Below are 17,516 nucleotides of genomic sequence, written 5' to 3'. Positions count from 1 at the left end.
CACAGCCAGGCAGAGCTGATCAAGGCTTCAGCAGCACTGAGCAACCTCTGGCAACAGAGGGACTTGAAAAGGAAATTTGTAGGGTAACATGAAAGCTCTTCTCATCCTGGGTGGTTCATTAGGTGGAAGAGAAGAATGCTGTGCTGCAGTCCCAGCCCTCATCTGGTTCATCGATCATGTTAGATGCTGACATACTAATGATGGGATCACCTTCCTCAAAGAGGAAAATTTGAGGGTCTGACCATGCTGCTGGTGACACAAGACAGATGTAGCCCAAAATATCACAAGGATAGAAGGGTTCCTGGGATGTTTTGCCCACAAACACCCATTCTTACCTTTCCGGTCAGGTTTGAGGTTACGGTTGACTGGCGGGGGCTGGATTTCACTCAACCTCCTGTGGCACTGCGCCATGGCTCCTCCTTTGTGCAAGGGGAGGGTGGCCGAGGACAACCCCACCAGGTCGAAGTGATGCGGTCCTGGGCTCATGGGGATGTAGAGATTTTGGGAGTTGTCGTTGGCTTTCTCGGTGTGGATCAGGGGCGAGGAACCGGGGTTCATGGGGACGTAGTTGTCCTCGGAGTCGGCGCTGTGGGAGCGGGCCACCACGGCCTTGGCCTGCTGGGGGACAAGTGGGAGGACATTGAGAGCGTCAAGACACTGCTCAGCCCCAGCCTGTAATAAGAGGTCCAGAAGAGGGCCACTGAGATGATCAGAGGGCTGGAGCACCTCTTCTATGAAGAAAGGTTGAGGGAACTGGGCTTGTTTAGCTTGGAGAAGAGAAAGGTCTGGGGAGACCTCATTGCGGCCTCCCAGTACTTGAAGGCAGCGTATAAATAGGAGGAGGAACACCCAGGCTGGATGTAGCTCTGGGCAGCCTGCTCTAGTGGCTGGCAACCTTGCCCAGAGCAGGGGGGTTGAAACTAGATGATCTTTAAGGTCCTTTTCAACCTGATTCTATGAATAAGCCCCCCTGCATCTCATCATCATCACCAAACCAGCCTTAACATCTCAGCATGGATGGAAGGGACAGTCTGTCCCCTGCTTGGCCATCGGGTAGCACTGAGTGTGTCTACCTACCATGTTTTCAAGACCCTGAGGGCAGGGAAAGGTTTTAGTCACCCAAAGGGGCGTCTCTTCTCATGATCAGAGTGCTCTGCAGAAGCACGCTTAACGTGGAAAGTCAATTTTCTCTGGGCTCTGGCCATTGCACTAAAATGTAATATGAAAGGCCACTGTAAAGTCATTTCCAGTTCAGGAAGTCTTAGAAAGTGCACGAGAGAGTCTGTTCTGGCAACATGTCAAAATGCAGCTCGATAGCTTTTAGGAAGAAGCCTTTAGGGCCGTTTTTTTGGGGTTAAGCCTCCAAGAAACTCTGTGGAAGCACCCAAAGCAAAGTTGTGCTGGGATGGGTGTTTGTCCCTCCAGCTCTGTCCTGCAGGAAATCAGTGACACAACCCTGCTGGAGTCAGCTCTGCAGGACGAGACCCTGAGGTCCTGCCTGGAACCGACTCCTCTCTGAACCTGTAAGGCCAACTCACCAGGTAGGAGTTGTACCCGTCGTGCATGGACTCCACCGACTGCACGGCGCTGCCGCCCCCGTGCTGGGGGTAGTCGTACGTCTCGCAAGAAGAAGCTGCAACACAACCACAAAAGCACGTGTCCCAGAGCATCCACTAACAAACTGGGCTCTCCAAAGCAAAATGTAGGTTCTGGGAAGGCATTTTGTATTCCTGCTGATCGTGATGCTGGTAGGATGATGCGGCTCGAAGCCCATCACAACTCCTCGGACACCCTGCAGTGCTCCCTCCCTGTTAACGCCTCTCCAAAGCATCAGTGCAACTGCACGTGCAGCCCGGACCTAACCTGGTTCTGTCAAAGTGCTGCAAAACGCCAGGGTGAAGACGTCAGGTAAGGTAGATCACAGTGACAAAACTGGGTTAAGGGAGAGCTTCATTAGATAAAGGGCTATCAGCCTCCTGTTGGGGGAGGAGGGGCTGAAGATGGAGTGAGAAGCTTTTAGGTTGGTCTGTAGCTGAGCTTCTCTTTCATATTCAACCTAAATGTTGGTATTTAGGTAAGAGGAGATGGAAAAGTCATTTCAGGGATGTGTGTATCATCTGTAGATTGTTTTCCCTCCAACTGCTCTTTCTAAGTTAATTTAGAACTAAATTAAACTAAATTCTAAACTAAAATTCTTCTGCTTGGGAAAGCAAGAATTGTATGAACTGGGTTAGATTAGGTGATATGGAGAGAAATGTCTCTTTCCAAGAGTGCTCTGTTCTCTGCAGGGCTAGGAACAGTCCTGCAGGACTTAGAGAGGGGAAACTCATCCATGAGTCAATGAGAAGGGTGCCTCTGCCTTACTGGGTATGTTGGGAGCTGGAGATGTGCAAAATTACTTCCCAGTCTGGTGAGCTAAATGAAGAGTTAGATCCAGGCTGAAGTGAGTTCTGACAGCCCTGGTTATAAACTAAACCAAAAGCAAGGTAGAAATGGCAAGCCCTGGGGAAGGACTGCATTGGAAGGCAAGTTTGGGGTTTTGTTTCAAGGCACAACACAGCCAAGAGCCAGCTGAGCCCCTTGGGGGTGCAGGGCCCTGGGGACGCATAATAAAAGCAGTGAGCCCATTGCAAAATAAAAGCAGGGCCGGATCCTCACTGCAAAAGAGCTTTTTTGTGTTCAACCCGACGTTGGCTTTTGCAAACATCCCCCCTGTGTCTAACACAACCCAGTTGGACCTCCCTGCCCAAGGCTGTTGGGGAGAAATTCCCCCCCCCCCCGCTGCTCCCAAGCCCCAAATCCCCAAATTCACCTCGGTGCAGCCTGCTGTTCTCCACGGCCGGCAGCGTGTTTCTCCGGGGAATGGTGGCTGCCATGGGGGCCAGCCCTAAGCTTTCCCCGGGCTGGGGTCTTTGGGGTGGGCTGCCCCACCGTGGCTCTGTCTGCCCGGGTTTTGGGGGCCGGGGGGGCGGCGCGGCGGGCGAGTCGCTGGCGGCCACGGCCAGAGCGTTGTGGTTCTTGTCCAGCGTAAACGTCCTGGGGATCTGGTAAACGGAGAGCGGGGTGGCAGGGACGTCGTAGGAGTCCGTGGAGAGCTCCCCGAACTCCTTGCACAGGGCGTTGCTGGGGGTCTTGTAGGTGTAGACGTCCTCGTTGTCCGTCTCGGAGCTGGTGAGGCTCGATTTGGGGTGGGAGTAGGAGCCGAAAGCCCGCGGGAGGTCGTACGCGCTGTCCCTGAACTCCGAGTTGTGCCGGCTGGGTTTTGGCAGGCTGTAGAAGCCGTGGAGCTGCGCGCCCACCCCGTTCACGCAGTGCCCGTTGCCCTGCGAGAGCTTCTGGACGGCCGTGTCGCTGCGCATGAAGAAGGACGACCTGGTGGCCTGGGAGAAGCTGGCGCTCCTGGGGAGGAAAGGGGAGAAAGGAGCTGAGGTTTGGGGAGAGGCTCCTGGGGTGCACCGAGCTCTGCTCCCCATCCTTGCCACCCTCCCAAGCTACATTGGCCAACCCCAACATGATGAGAACATCTCCGACTCCTCCCAATGTCCCCAACAGCCCATTTTGTCCTGAAACACCTTCAAGACGCTCATGTGAAGTCAACCTCTTCCCAACAAAGATCACACTGTGACCTTGCCCTCTTGCAGGGCCATAAAACCTCTGCTCGGAAGGATGGAGAAAGCCTCTTAAGGGAGAGCTGGAGGGAAAAGTGCTCACTGCAAAGCTCTGACTGGGTCCCTTTGCTCTGCTCCTGCTGGGGGCAGCCCCTAAAAGCAGCTTTATAGGATCAAGGCATCCCCAGGAACCCGTCGCGCTGCCCGAGGTGCACCTCCTGTTTTGGGGATGGGGCAGGGGGCTGTTTGTTACCGAAGCTGAGACAATTTCCTTCCGTCGGCGCTCAGAGCTGTAGGAAGCCAGCGATGGGCAGGGATGTGTTTTGTTTTTCTCTTCCTTTCATTGTGGCTCTATTTAATCGCTCACTCGGCTACGGGGACGCGTGGATGGCAGGATGGGGACGCTGCAGCCCCATCCTGGAGCCCCACACGGGGTGCTGCAAGCCCCGTGGAGGCCAATTACACTCCCAGCAGCTTCCAGCTGGGAACTGGGGTTTTGCAGCCCCGATTGCAAGCGGAGAGGAATAAATCTCAGGGCTGAAGTCAGACTTACGCTCGGTTCCTCGGTGGGGAGCCGGGCGGCGTGGCCATTACCTCCCCGCCTGGCTAACAATCTTTTGATTTGCATTGTGCTCATGCCCAGGGATGGAGGCTGAGTGCTCATTAGCTGCCGAGCCCCTCTGAGCCCTCTGGCAAAGCGCGTTTCATCCTCAGCTTCCCGTTTCATCCCCCCCCTGCTGCTGCTGCCTTCCTCCGGCGTGACTTTTTGCAGACATCTCCCCCTGGCTTGGCTTTCTGCACCCAAATCAGCAGATGAGACGGTTTTCACCCCAAACTGGCCACTGTGATTTCTGCAACGACGAGCAAATGCAGCCGCAGCAGTCGGGAGCAGCCCTTGGGCTGGGGCAGGTTTTTGGGATCGTGTGCTTGCAGCCCAAAAAAAGCTCAACCAGCCCCATATAAACATCCCCACATGTTGGGAGCCCTGCCACGGATCCATCACCGAGCTGGGGAAAGAAAACGCAATGGTTACAGGGGGATTTCAAGCTGCAGATCCCTGGGGAAGAGTCAGCTCGGTGGGAGAAGCCAGGAGATGCTGGTTGACACCGCTGGGCAGGGCTGCTGGCTCTGTTTCATGGAGCCAGCACGAGGTGGCGCTCAGAAATAGGGCTTATTTGGGAAAAAAAAAATAAAAAAAAATTCCATGCTGTGATAACGCCGATGAATCCCCGCCGCCTTTGGAGCTGGGTTTGCCTGTGAGACATTCAGCCCGTTCGGCCGAGGATTTGCAGTCCCTCACGGGTTAATAATTCAGCCTCAGCTGCCAATTAGCTACTATTACCCTCATTTTATGGATGAGTAAAGTAAGAGCTGCAGAGCTGGGTGGGGAGGGATTCCCAGCAGTGCTGCAGCCTGGCCCCCTGAACGGTGCATTGATCGGGGAGATTATTTCTGGCCCAGCTGCAGAAGCTGCTGCTGGCCAGTTTCTTTGCCCACCAAAGCATCAGAAACTTCTCCTTCCTTCTCTTCCTTCTCCTCCTGCTCTTCTTCATCCTCATCCTCCCTGCGCTCGGGCTCTCGGAGGGCGGCTTTTAGGTATCATCACAGCTGGAGCATCAGAGGGCTTTTTTTAAAACACTGCTCCATTAACGCCATCTGAAGTTAATTATCTGACCCTTTCTTTTTTGTTGTTGTTGTTGATTTTTATTTTTTTTTTGGTAGGGAGAGGCAGCTGCGGCAGGAAAACCCAGCGGAGGCAGCAGCCCAGGCTCTGCGCTCACGCCCCGCCAGCTGGGCTCCGGCCGCTTCTCCTCCATCCCTCCTCCATCCCTGATCCCGTCAGCCAAAAGTCCTCACAACCAAAAAAACTCATGGAATGACACGGGGTTGATGTCGGAAGGGACCTCTGGAGACCATCTGGTGGTCTCCAGAGGCTCAAGCAGGGCCACCCTGAGCAAGGCGCCCTCCTCCAAGTTGGGTGGAGTTGGCCAACCCCAACCGTGGCTCCCCGCGCGTTCTGCTCCCTGCAGTACCTGGCGTTTTCCGACTTTCTGCTCATGCACTGGTGGAGGAACAGGTAGTCCTGGGGGGCACTGGCGGACAGGGTGCTCTGGAGGTGGCCAGCGGGCGAGTCGAAGGTGAAGAGGGTGGGCTGGCTGGAGTGGGAGGGCGCCGAGGACTTGCGCTCGCGCAGCAGGTGGTGGTTGGCACCGCTGAGCTCCGCCGGCGAGGACCGTGGCGCATGGTTCATGGAGGCGATGCTCCTCAGGGTATCTGCAGGGAAAAAAAGAAATACAGCGGATTGAGCAACCCCACAAAAGGAGCTCTGGTGGGTTTCCTACTCAAATGCTTTGTGAAGTTTCATTGAATTTATTTATAGCTCTTGGGGACGCAGCAGGAGGCTCCTCCACTTGGAGCAAAAGCAGCGATAGGTGGTAGATCAATACTTTAGCACTAGGTGGTCGATCAATGTTTTATCAGATTTTGTTCAATTTTATCTTTTTAATCACGTTTTATCATATCCTTCGCGGCTTGCAGGGATGTCTGGGGGATGCCAGGCCAGCAACTGTGGGTTGTTAAAACCTGGTTAAAAAGGGAAAGGAAGAAAAGAGCTTTTGTGCCATGGTTTCTGCTGCTGTTTTTCCTTAGAGACCTCCCGTGGGAGGCTTTAAAAGTGTAATTCAAGTCATCTCCATTCCTCTGTGTAAGGACATCACTGCCATTCTTCTACAGTCGGGTAAACTGAGGCACGGGGCAGGAGTTTGGATGGACCCCGTGAGAGCAGAGCTGGAAAACGTTGCCCTGTTCCCCAATTCCCTATTAATTCTGTGACTCTGAAAGAATTCCTGACATTTTCTGCCAGTAAAAAAAGGAGGCAGACCCAACTCCCAGTGCCCTCTCGCCTTGATTAAGGAGAAATACATTTAAAAATATTAATTAGGTTTCAATCAAGAATATCCCAGAGGTCAGGAATAGCTGCCCAGATACTCCACTCCCTTGGTAAACTCCTGGAATTTGAACCAGGAATGTTTTTTTACAGCCAAGCTGTAAACCCCATTAAACATGAAACCCCCCAAGTCCCCAAGGTGTGGAATATTTTGGGAAAGCTGATCCACCCCTGGCTGCAGTGGTGTCCATCCTATGTGCACTCCTGGTGTGCAAAACACTCGTGTGGCACTGAGGTCACCCTTCCTATAGCTCTGATTTACATTTATTTGGTGCTGACGCAAAAATGTAAAATAAAATAAAATAATCCCAAATCCTAACAAAAAGGCCGTCTTTCCCCGGATTAATCTATTACTTTTGGCAATCAGTGATCTAAGAACCACTCCCAGGTTTTCCCTGGAGATCGTGGGATCTCCAGCTGCTGCTCGAATTTTCAACCTCAGAAACCCATAAGGGAACCAACACAAGGATGCGGGGGATTTTCCAGGTTCCCAACCCCCTTTTTTTTTCCATTCCTTCTCTCAAATCCCTGATCTTCTCCCTACGAAGAGGCTGTCGTGGCTCAGACGAGGAGCCGCTGTGCACGGGGTGATTTTTCACTGACTCCTGCCTCGTGTCAAGATACCAAATCGATCCGTCTGCCGCTCGCTCACCGCCGCTCCATTTTTTTTTTTTTTTCCCAGTGATGCTGCAAACTTCACCCGACACAGAAAAAGTACATTAATAAAAGCCAAAGAGCGTGGCTCGGCTCTATTGTTCGGTTTGTGCTAAACACGGGGAGGATCGATACGCAACATTGACATTAATGGTGGGGGATGAGAGCTTAAAACCTCAATTTCTGTCTTCTTTGCATGGGCATTAAAGATCCCTCGGTGCTTTTCATGGGCGTAAATGGCCGTCTCGGTGTCCTTGGACAAAACACTGCCTTGACCCTTATTCTTATTAAATATTTATCCCATAGCAGTGAAGACACATCCCCGTTGGAAAAGGAGCCCTGAGAGCTCTGGGAGTCCCAGGTCTGAGCCCTAAATCGAGTTCTTTGAGATCCACCGGCATGGTGGAGGAGCCCACAGCCCTGTTGCTCTCCAAAATAGGGTGTCTGCACCCAAAATGCCTCTTGGGAACGGCCCCACGGTCCTGCTGTCTCCTGAATCATGGTCAGGAATTGCCCATGACATCGGGTTTTGGCCAAGACCCTTCCAAGGAAGGTGCCGTGTCCCCAGCTGGGGACAACCAAGAGCAGTGCCAGGTTGGGGCCCTTCTTCCCTGAGCAGTCCTCTGCAGGCTCTGCTCTTCCCATGGCACGGGAAAGCCTCAGCAAGCCAAAATATGCCCAGGAGGAAGAAATTGCATTGATTTTCTTGTGCCGACACATCCCAAGGGAAGAGTTGGGGTTGCATGGAGCAGACAGCGCCCGGCATCCCCCAAATCACAACGCGTGGAGGAGCCCCATGAATCCTGCACCGCCAGGGGAAATATTCCCAAATTAACCTCAATTTGGGGAAACCGGAGAGCACGGCAGCCACTGAAAGAAAAATTAATTACGTGGTGGTGATCTCCATCAGCCCGACAGCGTAAAACGAAGCGGGGGATGAAGGGGAGCAAGAAAGCAAAGCCCAGCGAAAGCACCTCTGCTTCCCCCGGGGAAGCCAGCTCTATCGACGGCCGCATCGATTTTCAAAATGAATTCCCAGCCCGCTTCCCGCAGCCACCCGAAGCCCGAGAGCAGCAGCGGGAGTGAATCCAGGGCTCACGTAGTCCATTAGGGCCGGGAGATGAACTCCCTAATAGCAGGTGAGAGATGGATGGCCTCGCGGGCCCGGGAGGGGATTGCAGGGGCTGGGAAGATAAATCCTGCTGCTGCAGAAGGGGATTGCTGAGATTGCTTTTTTATTTTTTATTTTTAATGTGTTTTTTTTTCTTTTTTCTTCTTCTTCTATTTTTTTTTTTCACTAGAGAAGAAAGGGAATCTTGCATGCCTGGATCACACCCCGATGGTGCGTCCACCCTGGGCACTTGGCAAACATCCTTTGGGGCTCTCATCTGGATGCCTCCAGGCATTGTTCTCACCAACAATGCTCAGCTCACTCTGGGCAGGACCCCAAAAAAATGATATTTCCCCATCCATCACCACCATCTGCCTCGCAGCCAAGGATAAGCCCACGGCCCTCGTTTTTTGTTTTTTTTTTGGGAGGATGAAACCTCCCAAATCCCTTGGCTTTACGTTGAGATCTTGAGTTTATGTCGAGGGAATGCATCGAGTATAGCCAAGGAGGGATGAGGTCTTGTTCCAGCTCCTATGGCTGTTCCCAGAGGGGCAGAGTTAAGGTTGTGGAGCGGGGCCATATGGGAAGTGTCATCTTAACCCCATGTTTCCTGGCCCGAGCTCCTCCGAGGTTGGGGAATTCGGCTCTCACGCTCTGCAAGAGCGGCGTTGGACGCCCACAACCTAAAACCCGATGTCGACAGCACGGCTTGCATGCAAAGAGCTCGTCGGGCTCGTGCTGCAGATGTTGTCCTGATCCTTGAGAGGAGAACCAGAAGCAAAAACAGGTTGGTTTCGGTCAGCTGAAGGCGTGGTGCTCTCTGGTCCGGGTTTAGATGTGCCTTTTTGGCCGCACGTCGCGGCAAGGGGAAAAGAAATCCTCATCGGGACTCCGTCCCTGAAGAAGAAATCTGCAGCTACAAGCACGGCCGGCAGCGGCCCTGACTAGGCTGGGAGCCAGGAATTTTTTTCTGAATGTTTTCGATCCCCCAAAGCGGTATTTCCCTCGCTGCTGACAGCTCTGAAGTCCCTGGCTTCCAGCAGCCGGCTAGTGCTATGTGCACATCCCTTCACACGATGTTCCTGCGCTTATCTGAGTGCAAGAATTACTCAGCCTCCTTCGGAAATTGTTGCTCAGAACAGCTTTTTTATTTTTGTTTTTGATTTTTTTTCACCGTAGCAGCAATGTTGGCTTTCCCCCTGAAGGCAGAGGCTGTGGCTACAACCCCGGTAACCCACGGAGGGGGAAAGGTGCAGCCAAGGAGGTGGCGATTTTTGGAAATTTTTTTAAAAATTCCTGTGCTTTCATCAGTGGTTGCAGCAAGGCACCAGATTTCCTATTTTTGCCTGAAATTGGCTGTGATACACACATCACGCTGCCCATGGAGAACCAGCCCAAGCACCCTTGCAAATAAAGGTTCCCACGAGCTGCCCTGCAAGTAAAACCCCAAAACGCCTCTCCAGGTGATGCTGTGCCATGCCCTGGAGCCTGTGCTCCATCGCTCGCTATCTGCGAGCCATCATTTCTTCTGGGGACCACGCTTGGGCTGTGCCACCCCTCCACGATGGCAAACCACGAAGCTTCGGACCGTGCTGCTGAATCCTTGCCAGCCACAACTGGTGGCGAGGGTTATTTTGTAATTTGGGGAGGGAATAGAGGAACCCGCTAGAAATAATCCCTAGGAGAGCGCGGAGGCGTCCTCGTGCGCTACACTTCCCCCCAGTATTTGGAGCAGCTCCATTAGGAAAAAAAATAAAAAAAAAATAAAAAAAGGGGGACAAAACCCCCATGGGGATCCGCCTGCGCCTCCACTCTTGCTGCCAGCTCACTGCTAGAAAAAAAAATAATAAAGAAAAAACAAAGAAGAAGACAAACAACCCTACCAAAACAAGCCCTCCGCGTGCTTCTCCTGGCAGGGACAGAGCAAACAACACGGCCCGGGGATGAGTCACTGCCAGGACGCCCTGGGATGCTGCGAGGATGAGCGCGGGGAATGTTTATTTCCCCAGCTCTCGGAGCCGGATGGCATTCGAAAAAAGGCATCGTTGGGCTGAGGACATGTGCAGAGGCACCGGCTAAAGGTTTTCTCCAGCGAGTGGGTGGGGAAGGGCGCCTGATTTGGGTGATTTGCCCTCTCGAGGAGCTGCAGGAGAGGGTGCAGGGACCGTAATAATCAGCGCTGCCCAAATTGTGGCAGCAGAGCTCCCCAAAACTAAGGATGGGGCTAAGTGGGGCTGACCGCAGCTGCATCCTGCACTGCAGAGGAGCCCAAAGGAGTACAGTGAGGTGCTTTTGGTCTTCTCAGCTGTTCTTTTCCATTTGATTTCTGCTGCTTATTTCCATTTGCTTTCGAGAAACCGACTGGCTGAGGGAAAGGAGCACCTCCGCTTCGCAGACAGGGTTCAGCTGCTCAGGGCACGATTTCTCTTTCCCAATTTCAGCCTTCCGAATGATTTTTGGCCTGGGCTGCTCCCCTTAGGTTTTTCTCTACTGCCAACAGCGAAAAAACCCCAATTACTTGCACATGCAGCACAGGATGGGAAGAATTACCCTAGAAAGAGGTGACGGGAGAGGCAGGGAGGCAAAGATCAGTGGAAATAAATAGCCATTAGTGCCAGAGCCCTGCTTGTATTTTTGCACAAAAATACTAAAAAAAATGGGTAAGTGATTTCTTCTGCGTTTGCCTTGGAGGGGCATGGGAACAGGGGGAAAAATCCCAGTGCTGGGGAGAAAAGGAGAGAGAGGAGAGGGAAAGGAGCCAAGCCAGATCACCCTGACCTCAACGCGTTACACATCCCAGCTATCTGAACAGAAATCGATTCTCTGAAGGACAAAGGGGCAGGAGGGAGAGTGACAAAAGCAGCCGAGCGGTGGTTGTGGCTGTAGCCAAAAAAAAAAAAAAAATAAAATCCCCCCAAACCCTGGGGGCCACCCTTGAAAGAGCGAATCCTTTCGTGTTGATATTTGGAGGGCAAAGCAAAGGGAAGCGAGGTGCCCGCAGCCCTGGTGTCCGTGCGACCTTGAGCATCCCACCCTTGGCAGAGAGCTCTGCCCGGGGACAGCCACCTAAAGCTGGGGACGAAGGACAGGTTTGAAACCTTAAAGCCCTTTTTATGGAAAACTCAGGTCTTTAATGTTGCGGGAGAGCAGAGAAAAAAACTTTTTGCTATGAGAAAAACATGAACCTTATGCATGCTTTAGTGCCATTTCGATTCAAGGGAGAGCACAGGAGGCCCAAATATTTGCACTTGGTATTACAGAAGAGCTGCCATCCCCGGCTCGTTGCAGGAGTGATTTATTTCCAGCTCTCCTTACCTTGGGGGAGAAACATTACAACTCCCCGCTTGCTTGGGGAGTCCATAAAACAGCAGCGCTGTTACGGGGCTGCTTTACCATCACCCAGCAAAGAAGTGATGGGGAAAGGAAGGGGACCCCCGAATTTCTCCTCTCCTCTTCCCTTGGGAATTTTGCAAGCACGCATGGGACCAAAATGCAGCAGTTTGGCCCCATTTTTCTCTCCATGGCTGCAATACGGTGTCCCTAAACCAGAGAGCAGGGTCAGTGTGAGCAGGGGATGGTTCATCCCCAGAAAACACGCCTGTAGGGACAGAGACTCAAAATAATATCACTGTTTTCCTCATTTTTCCCCTGCTGGATGCTCAGCTCTCCCTGGAAGTCACCGTGGAAGACCCCAAACTCCCTTTCTCATCGACGCAGCTTTCAATTTCAGAACCAGCGCCTCCGCAAAGGTGTTGTGGGGCATTTTTCTCATTTAAGGGCTACAGACGTGCCCTGTCTACATGCCAGGCTCAGCTAAAGAAATCCTAAAGGCGAATCCATCCCTGAGATGTTGAGGGTCAAACGCAGGGAACAAAATCTCTGCAAGCACTGGGAGGACTGCACAACGCGAGCTCTGCGACACCGATGCTCCAGCAAAGAAAAAAAAAGCAAAGAGCCACAAAAGCCATCCTGGATTTCTGTATCCCTCATTAAAAACCCGAGCCCAGCCCATTTTGCAGTCTATTAACAGTGCTCAGTGGAGGCAGAGAAAGAAAAGGTCCCTTCCTGGGAGCAGCTCGCCTTGCCATCGGGTTAGAGATGCCCGTGACCCGCCAAGCTTCATGCATAAAGAAATCACGAGTTCAGCCGCAGAAAAGGCTTCAGTAGCAGCTAAAACCTGCACGTTTCCCTCTCCCTCTTCTTTTTAAGATGTAACGATTGGGAAAAAAGACTTAAAATTTATTCCCCACACATCGCCATAATCAAATAAGATGCTAATGCTATTAGCATGGGACCTTGCATCGCAAATGACTTCGAATCATATTCCCTTTCCAAGTGCCAGGGTTTCATTTAAATCGGTCTCCACAGCAACTGGAAGCAAAATGCGGGATGGAAATCTTCCTGGCTGGGCGTGTGAGTGAGGAATTTCACGGCGGAGCCATGGTCGGTGGGCTTGTGCCAGCCATCTTCCACCCAACCGGTTATCAGCTTCTCGCAGATAACCAGGGCCAGGAGCAGAGGGAACGGCCTCGAGTTGTGCCAGGGGAGGCTCAGGTTGGCAATGAGGAGACATTTCTGCTCAGCAAGAGTGGTCAGGCCTTGGGACGGGTTGCCCAGGGAGGTGGGGGAGTCCCCGTCCCTGGGGGTGTTCAAGGAGAGGTTGGACGTGGTGCTTGGGGACAGGGCTTGGTGGTGACATTGGTGGTAGGGGGTGGTTGGACCAGGTGATCTTGGAGGATCTAGGATGGGGAGAACCTGCAGCATCCCCTGGCCAGTGCCCACCAGATGATTTCATGGTTTCATCCCACAGAAAACGCTTCCCAAAACCATTTGAAAATGAGCTAAGCTTCATCATGCTGTGGTTGGGAAGCCACTGGATAGAAACCGGCTCTCCTTTCCCATCAAAACATTGTCCCAGCCACTCCACTCGTCTTCCCTGCACTTGTTTCGCTCTTTGGTCATCATTACATCAACGGGCACGGGGTGAGGATCCTCATCCTGGTTGGGGCTTCTCGGTTTTTCCCCTAATAAAATGAACGTCAGCAACACGGCCCACAAAAAACATCTTTGAGAGCAATGTCAGCAAGTGGGAGGCGCCTCGCTCGAGAGCGGCTGAAAGTTCACGCAATGAAAAAATAAAAATAAAAAAAAAACAACCAGCCCCGACCAGCCTCTGGGCTCTGTTAGTAATTATCTGGGCTCCGGTGGGTGTTAAAACATCTGTACTGGTTTGGCAGGGAGCGGGGAGCGCGGCTCGTGCCAAAAGGCAAGGGCTGGCGTGGGCTGAAAGCAGCGCGGCGATGCTTGAGCGCGGTCTTCGTGCTGAGAAACGCGGGGCTGGCAGCTTCTCCTTGCGAGTGCTTTGGGGTTGGGGTCATCCCCATCCCCATCCCTATCTCCATCCCCACTGGGACAGTCCTGAAGAGGAGCTGAAGGTCCTTAAAGCAGCCCCAAATCCTGCTGGGTTTCACATCCCCCTGGGCTTCGCCAGCAGCTCATCTCCACGTCGCGCTCTCCTGGCTCTTATTTCTAGGGAGAAACGTTTCCACGTGGACGCCCCCCATCTGGCCGTGGGCCAGCAGCTCTCTCTCCCCTGGATATTGCAGCACCGAGCAGCTCCCAGAACGGCTGCTGGTGCTTGAACCTTGCGCACTGAAGCTCGGGCTCCTTTGGGGGTTGTTTTTAGCGCGGAGCAGCAGCGGGGCTGGATTTAGCGGGGTAGCAGAGCGTAGCGAGGAGCTTGGCCCTCAGCAGCATCTGTCACGATCGCCCCGCGAGGAATATTTTTGGGCTTTGGCATTCCTCGTGCCCTGACTCAGGAGCAAAACATCCTCCAGCATCTAAGGACTGGAGCAAATTCTCTCTCCCCTGATGCTCCCTCACGGGATGGGAACGATCCCAAGCACTCTCCCTGTGCAGCATCTCATCTCCCTCCTCTTCCTCCCCCAGACACAGCTCGCAAAGCTCTGTGAGCCCATCCCCAACAGCCAGGAGAGCCAGATTACATTAGCACCCTCGAGGCTGTGCCCGTCTCCTCGTGCTCACCACAGATGGCAGCAGCACCCAGACCAAAATCCCGAGCCTCCTGCCCGGCGCATCTCTTCCCGCTTGGCTTAGCACCAGCTGAGAAATCTTCTGACATCCTCCAGCTGCAACGTGCCACTCGATCAAAAGGGAGCTTGCCAAGGCGTCGTCCGCAGCCAGCAACCATGAGAAGCCTTCAGAGGGGATAAGGGAATTTGAAGTGGAGGGGGAGAAGGTCAAGGTGCTTCGATTCCTTCTCCTCGGATCGCTTTTTGGGGGGGTGGATGGCGGTGTTTTGGCTGAAAATCCTCAGGATGCACTTTCGTGATTTTTTTTTTTTGAAATTCATTCCAACTTGGAATCAAAACGCATGAATCAAAACCGAGGCTGAGGATGGATGGAAATGAATTCCAAGGAAGAAGAGCACACTGAATTTTTACCACCACTTGCCGCTCGGAGCTGAGCCTCCGTATGTGCCTTCGGCGAGCTCCTTTCTTACAGGAATGGGATTTGTCGTATTTTAATTCCTAATTAAATTCCAATCTCTAATCACCTACGTAAACCATGCCCTAACAAGGCTGCTGAAGAGGTTCTGGGTCAGATCCAGTACCCGGTGCCCCCTTATCTGTGTTGCGGAGTCCTTTCCCCATGAGATGAAATAGGGCTTGGCAGCAAATGTGCATGGCACTGGCCACAGCAATGCAGGAATTACCAGGAGCAGATGAGAGAAGCCAGCCTGCTCCAGTTTTCCACTTCCAAAAGCTCCAGAGAAAGCTGGGAACTTCACAGGGATCACTCCTGCAGCAACGGGAAAAACTGATTTATGCCTCACTTCCCCATTTCCAGCACTTCTTACAGCAAATATTTTCACCCCACTGATACAACCATGGGCATCCCTGCGCCAGTGGAAGTTTGGGAAGGAGGAGAAGCCATGGGAATACAGACATTGGGACTGATACATTAAAAAAAATAATGTAATGACTTTTAAAAATACACCGGAGAGCTCTCCAGGAAAAAGTCTTCTCCACCAAGAATTTCAGAGACAACCCCCTGGCAGATAAGGAGGTGGCCTGTGACCAGGTTTTGACCCAACCACTAATTGCCAGAAGCAACCATCAGCTAGCAAAAAAAAAGGCTCATCATGGATTTTTATGGATTTCAAGTGGGTATTTGAAAGGCTCCATCATGACTCATTGGAGAGCAATTCGAGCTGTTAGGGCCAGCCAGCCAAAATAATTAACCAGCGTCAAGGCCTGCTGTCAAGGTTGAACCTGCACGGAGGGTACGCGAGCTTCGGGGAATGATTTTCCCAGATAAAAAATAGCAAATGCAGGGAGCCACTCGAGCCCAGCTTACTCTCAAGGCAAGCAGCAGCTGCATTGGCCAGGAGAGGACTTGGTCATGGGCAGCGTGAGGAAATCTTGTAGGTGAGATGCTGTTTGGCATCCTAATAAACAGCTAAAAAGGGTGGGACTCCAATGGGGCCGTGCCCCTTCCCACCTTGGAGGGGATGCTACCAGGGAACTGGTGCTCCAGTTTTACCTGCTGGGATTGCCGGGGTGCCTCTGCTCCTCAGCGTGCTCTGAGGTCTGGTATTTCCCTACAGGGTCACACCATGAAAATTACAGAAGCACAGAAGATTTGGGGTGGGGACGGACCTTTGGGGATGGTCTAGGCCAACCTCCTGCTCCGGGCTGTGTCCTGTTGGGTTTTGAGTAGCTCCAAGGGCAGAGACTCCACAGCCCCCAGTGTTTGAGTGCCCTCACGCTAAAAAGTGTATTTTTTTTTCTTTATTATTATTTTATTTTCAGGAGCTGTGGCCAAGTGTCCCTTTTAAAACCACTTCTAGCTTGGAGAGGACAGAAACCATCACCGCGCCACCTCCATCAGCAAAAGGCAGAAGTTTGGTCCTCTGTGAAGACTCCGAGAGATGTTCTCAGCCTTCCTGCAGGGAGCTAGGATTTGGCCAGGGCACCCAAAGGGAGTTTTCACGTGCTCCTGTATTCCCCAGATCAGGTGTAACCCTCCGGTCCAAATAATAAATCACCTTTGCTGGAGCTCGGACAATGCAGCGCACTAAATAATGCAGCAGCGTGCTGGAGAAGCAGGCAGCAATTATAAGCAAAGCACAGAAGCCATCTAGGGAAGAAGTGTTATCTTTGCAGATAAAATCAGTAATAAATGCTACTGCATTCATAAATAAAAATCAGTCTGGAAACAAACGCTGAGTGGTGTCATGGAAAGTTCACCGCAATCGACAGCTTCACGGCTCCTTCCTGCTTCATGAGCATATTCACTCGGAGGCTTTCAAGGCTTTAGAAAGCTTTCTCTTCACTCAGGCTTCGTTTTAATTGGAAATATAAAGCAAGGCAAAGCAGTAAACAAACAGGCATCGGGGTCCGGGAAATGAGAGCTTAAAATCTGCCCTGGCTTTTAGCACGCTTCACAAAGCTGAGCTTAGGGGGTATAAACACGTGGCCCGCATCCAATGTTGGGGAAAAAACAACCTGAAATACATGGGGGGAGTAAAGGGGAGGTGTGGTGATTGTGGGGGAAAAGAGCCATGATGGGAAAAGCAGCCCTAAATAATTTGACACGCAGGTCACTGATTTCCTCCCTCGTCCCCCAACTTGCTCGCGCACAGATTTTGGGGTTCTGCCTCCATCACTTTGCCTGGGTTGAGCCCCACGCGTGGGGCACCTGCATCTACACGTGCATATAACGGAGGCTCTGAAGACACGGGGTGCAGCAGGGCAAACCCCAAGACTGCCCAGCCCGGGGCCCTTTTGGGAAACATCAGCATGGGCAAATCCGACTGCGAGTTTCCTCCCGGCTGGCTGATGCCCAAAATTTCTCCCTCCTTCCCTCCTTCCCTTGTGCTCAGCCCGTGCTGCTTCACTGGTCACTTTGCTCCAAGCCCATCATCTGTTTTTCTTTCCGAAGGCTTTGCGTGGTTTTGCTTTCCGATCTGATGCTGATACCGTCCGCCGCGCTCGTTTTTCCACGGTCACTCAGTCAGCCGAAAAATTCCTCGGCGCCCATTAACCTAATGGGGCTGACCTGATGCGCGCGGGGCTCACAGAGATAAAAGCCAATTAGAAAATGAAGAATTGTTTGAAATGGCTTTCTCCTTCGGGGTACCTGGGCCAGGAGGCAGCCCTGGGAAGGGCTG

General features: G+C 52.5%; 1 protein-coding gene and 1 long non-coding RNA gene across 4 annotated transcripts in view; one reads left to right on the top strand and one right to left on the bottom strand.

The window, feature by feature from the left end:
• GAB2 (GRB2 associated binding protein 2) overlaps positions 1-17,516 on the bottom strand; it is a 75,136-nt gene that overhangs the window by 10,164 nt on the left and 47,456 nt on the right. For 2 of the 3 annotated variants that reach the window (XR_003499980.3, XM_027466767.3), the window contains exons 3-6: positions 5,642-5,882; positions 2,813-3,399; positions 1,539-1,633; positions 336-618 (exon numbers count right to left, since the gene is read on the bottom strand). Coding sequence is in view for 2 of the 3 variants with exons in the window: in XM_027466767.3 (XP_027322568.1) it covers positions 336-618; positions 1,539-1,633; positions 2,813-3,399; positions 5,642-5,882 (1,206 nt within the window). In the remaining variant the exon portion in view is untranslated. The remainder of the gene's footprint in view (positions 1-335; positions 619-1,538; positions 1,634-2,812; positions 3,400-5,641; positions 5,883-17,516) is intronic. The other variant, XM_027466772.3, reaches the window with a different exon arrangement.
• LOC119716660 (uncharacterized) lies at positions 8,297-16,557 on the top strand. Its single transcript, XR_011806580.1, has 3 exons — positions 8,297-10,401; positions 11,984-15,771; positions 16,156-16,557. It is a non-coding gene; the product is annotated as an uncharacterized lncRNA (long non-coding RNA).

Source organism: Anas platyrhynchos, chromosome 1, assembly GCF_047663525.1.
Source record: "Anas platyrhynchos isolate ZD024472 breed Pekin duck chromosome 1, IASCAAS_PekinDuck_T2T, whole genome shotgun sequence".
In the NCBI taxonomy this organism is placed as follows: Eukaryota; Metazoa; Chordata; class Aves; order Anseriformes; family Anatidae; genus Anas; species Anas platyrhynchos.
This window is presented reverse-complemented; position numbering and strand designations above follow the sequence as displayed.